The sequence below is a fragment of the Temnothorax americanus genome, unplaced genomic scaffold, assembly GCF_048541705.1.
Source record: "Temnothorax americanus isolate GAGA-0224 unplaced genomic scaffold, ASM4854170v1 Scaffold523, whole genome shotgun sequence".
Classification (NCBI taxonomy): domain Eukaryota; kingdom Metazoa; phylum Arthropoda; class Insecta; order Hymenoptera; family Formicidae; genus Temnothorax; species Temnothorax americanus.
In genome coordinates, this window is record NW_027509681.1 from 167 (window position 1) to 5,187 (window position 5,021).

The following is a 5,021-nucleotide window of genomic DNA, read 5'->3' on the forward strand; positions in this document are numbered from 1 at the left end:
TTGTGCAATAAAGAAGAATTCCCAAATCCTCTTGGAGAAGATAATCACGGTAACTTAAAACTTGTAAAAAACGATTGTTCTTCTATTAAATTTTTTATTACACAATGTATATGTGTATATATATGTGCGTACCGAAGAACCCAAAATTTCGTGACAATTCTCTTAATCTCTTTAAGATCTGACCTATTCGCGTGAGACCCGTGATTATTCGTCCAATATTCCGAATATTGTTTCCAATCAAGCGCGCTTTGTTCTATTACGTTTATTTTGTCGACACGCCAACCCGATCGTTGCGAATAAAAATAACGACTTCACGGGCCTCGCGGCGCATTTTTGCGGGAAACGTCGCGCCCGATGAGAGGTGAAACGAAATTCCCGTCAGATAGTACCAATACCTGGCCGTTTAAGCATACCAAGGACATTTTTTTTTAAATGTAATGCACAAAATCAATTTTATAATAAGAAAATGTCTATATATCGAAAGATTATACTGTTTTCTATCAAACAAGCACAAAAAAACAACATTTTGTGCAATAGTAAATTAATTATAAACAGAAATAATAATAGACCTAATGTCCCAATACATGGCCGGTCGAAAATGGGTGTCCCAGTGTCTAATTTTTGAGGTCCTAGTAACTGACCATAACTTTTATAGTGTGTATTAAAAATAATTTTAATAAATAAAATTTTATCTTGTCGAACGCAAACACTTAAAAGGTAATAAAATAAACACCAGAAATGTTTATTTTGTTTGATAAACAATTTTTTATGTATTATAATTTCGAACAAATAATTCAATTTTCTATAAATTTAGTAAATTAAAAAAAGACAGTTTTATAATTTCGTAGTTATAAGTAAACGTTTTTTTAGTTTTAAATCTAAGAACAATATAATACCTATATTATTATAATTTTTTATTTTACCTTATTATTTTAATTTATTATTTTAACTTATTCAATGAATTTAAATAAAACTTTATAAAAACAGATGTTGCACAGAATCTTTGGCAATAGATTCAAAGTACTTAAAAAAAGTGTAATATTTAATCAACTTTTTCTTGTTTGATTCTAATCTTTTTTTTTGCGTTATCAATCTTTTAATCTCTTGATCCAACTTCTTTTTCTCTTCAAGTGCAGCCTTTTTAATTTGCTTTTCTTCGGCCTTTCTTTTTTTCGTTTCTTCTCTAAGCTTTTTTCGTTCTTCGATCTCTTTTTGCTTTCTTAACTTTTCTTCTTGTATTTGTAATTGTTGCTTTTGCCACTCTTCGGAAGTCAATACGGTGGAGACTTTTCTAGCCGGCTTTTTCTTATTTTTCTTATTTTTCATATCTGCAGGCCAAACCAGAGATTTTCTAAATGGTGATGGAATGTTCTCCATTGCTCCATTTTCGTTGGTTTTAGTATGAACATATGTAAGAAGAAACTTGTTATAAAAAATTATAAACTAATATAATACAAAATCTTAGAATTGTATATACAAACCTTGAAGTTCATCAGACATCTGGTATTGAATCAAATTATCTGTTACAGGACTGGTATTGGAAATTTGCTCGTCTATATTTACATTTGGTTGCAGCCCTTCAGGCATAACGCTATGACTTTTCGTGACATTTTCAGTCATTTCTACAGTTATCACACCGCTTTCACTTACATTCGAATTCTGATCATCTATAACAAATATAAAAATAATTAAGTTACTTGTGTTAATTTAGATTTCAAGTTTTAAAATATTGTATTTAATACTATTGTACAAACCTTGAAGTTCATCAGACATCTGGTTTTGAATCAAATTATCTGTTACAGGACTGGTATTGGAAGTTTGCTCGTCTATATTTACATTTGGTTGCAGCCCTTCAGGCATAACGTTATGACTTTTCGTGACATTTTCAGTCATTTCTACACACCTTTCACAACCTTCGACTGGAAGGGATACCTTTGTGTTTTGCGTACAAAGTACTTCTTGGTACTTTGAATGTAGCAGCAGCCCTTCGTGTCGACATGCCCTTTTTTTACTGCTTTTTAACGCATTACGTACATCTTCTTGTGTTATTTCTTTTCATACACTGTTTTGATCGACTTCTTTTCTTTTTTTCCTTGCCCATCTTACGTTTTCTGTAATAGAGAAAGTAAACACATTTTGGGAGGTTATATATACAACTGTCGAAAAATAAACAAAAAAATTGAAAAACATGTATAATGTAATATAATATTGCTAGAACTAATGTTAAAAATAAGTTTACTTACGATTTTCGTACGAAAACTGTGCACACAGATCATTCAAACTTCAACAGATGTTACGGCTAGGTACTACAGCACAGAAGTGAGCACATATCGCGGCGATTCGACCGATAACTAGCCAGTCGGTTAGTTATTGGGCAAACAAGATTTTCACGTACCACTAGATAGCCACGTAAATATTTATACAAAAATAACTTACATGTGCAATTTGTTACTTTTTATTTATTATAAATATGTTTAAGATTCTATATCGCTTTTTCTTGTACAAAAAAACTTATTATTTCGATAATTATAGGCTTAACCAGTATTTTACTTCTCTTAGCCATTCTGTAAGAAATCTATTGAAACTCACGATACACTTAAGTATCAGTATTCAAGTATTTTTTTTAGTATCTTAAACAAAGTTTTAAATAGCACAATTTTTAATATAAGAAACTAAATAGTCAAATTATATTATTCAGTAAAAATACATTACCAATTTTATTTAAAAAACTTAATAAAAAATAAATCCCCCATCAATGGCCAGGTAATGGGCAGTGGCCCGTCATTGGTACTTTTACCTTAACTGCGGATCTTCGGTTGTTCCCGGTTTGGTTGTGTTGTGACATAATTCGATTTTACATCGCGCGAGAGAGACGCAAAGCAGGACATGATTGACATTGCATTCAGGAGACGCTTCGCAGGGCTCATTTTCATCGCCGGAAGAACGAAGCTTATAATTTCTCTCGTAAAAGCCCCCCCTCTCTCTCTCTCTCTCTCTCTCTCTTCCTCCCTTGTTTCCTCGAGCCTCCTCGGTTTCGGTCGCGCAACACAATAACGTGTAATTACGCGATATACAATTACTGCAGTACATTCAGCGCAAGCGGCACTGCGTAACCGCTGCTATTTCAAGCTGCGGTTAAATCGCTCCGGTTAGCCCCTGAGGGGGTCAGAACGATTCCTCAGGGGAGAAATATGCGCTGTTAACATTTTCTCTCTGCGCGAGTAACTTAACACTTTAAACCCTGACGCTGCCGGCACCTTACTGGCATTTCAATCGCCATGCAACGAGCCGTGAATTTATCCTCTCCAGTATTATATAATTTATGATTCCTCCAACAGAGGCCTTTTGTTTATACCATGATTTTGCAAAAAAAAAAAATGCGAAATCTCTACGTAAAAAAAATCCTTTTTCCAAAAGACTTCTAAAATTTTTTTGGGGGCATCTTTTAAAAATTTTCTAAAATATTTTTTAAAAGTTTTAGTAAAGTTTTAACTCTGATCCCTAAAAAATTTTTTAGGGAATGCTTTATATGCTCTAGCATTTTTACTAAAAATTTCCCTTTTTCCCAACTTAAAAGCGATCTTTTGTAAAGGCATTCATTTTTTCAACGATCAATAAAAAAAATTTAACCAAATTTAAAATTTATCCGGAAAAATCATATTTTAAACCCGTTTAAAAATATTTTTAAATCAAAAAAATTCGTTTTTGGGCCCCTTGGCGTTAAAATTGTTTTAAATTTTTCCCTTAAATATGTTAAAATTCCTTGTTTAAAAAAAAATTTAGTTTATTTTTTAAAAAATCTTTTTTTTTTGTAATATGCAAAAATTTTAAATTTTGTTTACAAAAAATTTTTTATTTTTGCTTTTTTACCTTTAAACAATTATTTAAATTGCGATCACAAATTTTTTTTCCCCGGTTTTTTTAATTCCCGTTTTTTACAAAAAATTTAAAAAATTTTTAAATTTATTATTTTAAAATTTTTTGTAATAATTCTTTTGTAAAATGAGTTAAAAAGGAATTTCGCTTAATTTAAAAGTTAAAAATATCAAGAGACACGGGGGTGCTCGCGCCAAGTAAACCCCGACGAACCGACCGTATCTTTTTGCGACGCGACGGGGGGCGATACCGAATGTTTAGATCTCGTAGAGTGAAAAAGGCAAAATTTTAATAGGGTTTTTCGTAGTTGGGGGCCAATTTGGGGGGGGGGTTTTTCTCATAATATTCCCCTATCCCTACGAGCGGGATTTCGAGCAAAATCCAAAAATTAAAATTTATTTTTAAAAAATTTTTTCTATAACGCCCTCTGATATGATGACGTCATAATCAAAAGTTCTTTCACTTTTTTTAGCTGGCGGGAGGTACGCTAGTTTTTTATATCGGCGCGTATTTCAAATTAGGTCGATAGACTTTGGTCAGAAGAAATTCTTTTAGGTAAAAATTGGATTATTAAAAATAATTTTTAGTTAACGGAAAAAATTTTTACGCTTGGAAAAATCCGCTAGGGAATTTTTTAAAACGATTCTTTTTTAATTAACTTTTTAAAAACGATGTTAGGTATCCCGGGGTTCCATTACGAGGTCCAAAAAGTGCGTTTATAGTTTTTGGGTCCGGAACGTACGTTTAAATTGGTCTAGGTGTCCCAGGTTTTTAATGACGAGGCCACATGTGCGCTTCGAGTTTTTGGTGTCCCGGTTTAATAAAAAGTTGAGCATGTCTAGGGGTTCCAGGGGGCCTGTGATTCTAGATGTGGTTTTGTATTTTTTGGTGTCACTGTTTATACCTTGAACGTGTTTTGGGTCCCCGGTGGATACGGTTCCGTATCGCCCCGTATTTTCGTGTCTAGGTTTAAACTTTTAATTTATTTTCACGGGCCCCCGTTCCATACGGCCCAAAAATGCGCTTATATTTTTTTGGGGTCCGGGTAAAGTACTTTTTCAGCTAAGGGTCCCGGTTGCCATGACAAGGGCTACAAGGCGCTTTGTAGTTTTTTTTTGGTGTCCAGGGTAAAATCGTTAATGCGA

At 32.9% G+C, this 5,021-nt stretch overlaps 1 protein-coding gene across 1 annotated transcript; it reads right to left on the bottom strand.

Moving 5' to 3' along the window:
- Positions 1-430: 430 nt before the first annotated feature.
- On the bottom strand, positions 431-1,927 carry LOC143904481 (uncharacterized). Its single transcript, XM_077419205.1, has 2 exons — positions 1,755-1,927; positions 431-1,667 (listed from the first exon to the last, which is right to left on the bottom strand). The coding sequence occupies exons 1-2, from the start codon at positions 1,891-1,893 to the stop codon at positions 1,462-1,464; spliced, it is 345 nt and encodes a 114-aa protein (XP_077275331.1). The 5' UTR covers positions 1,894-1,927; the 3' UTR covers positions 431-1,461.
- Positions 1,928-5,021: the final 3,094 nt, after the last annotated feature.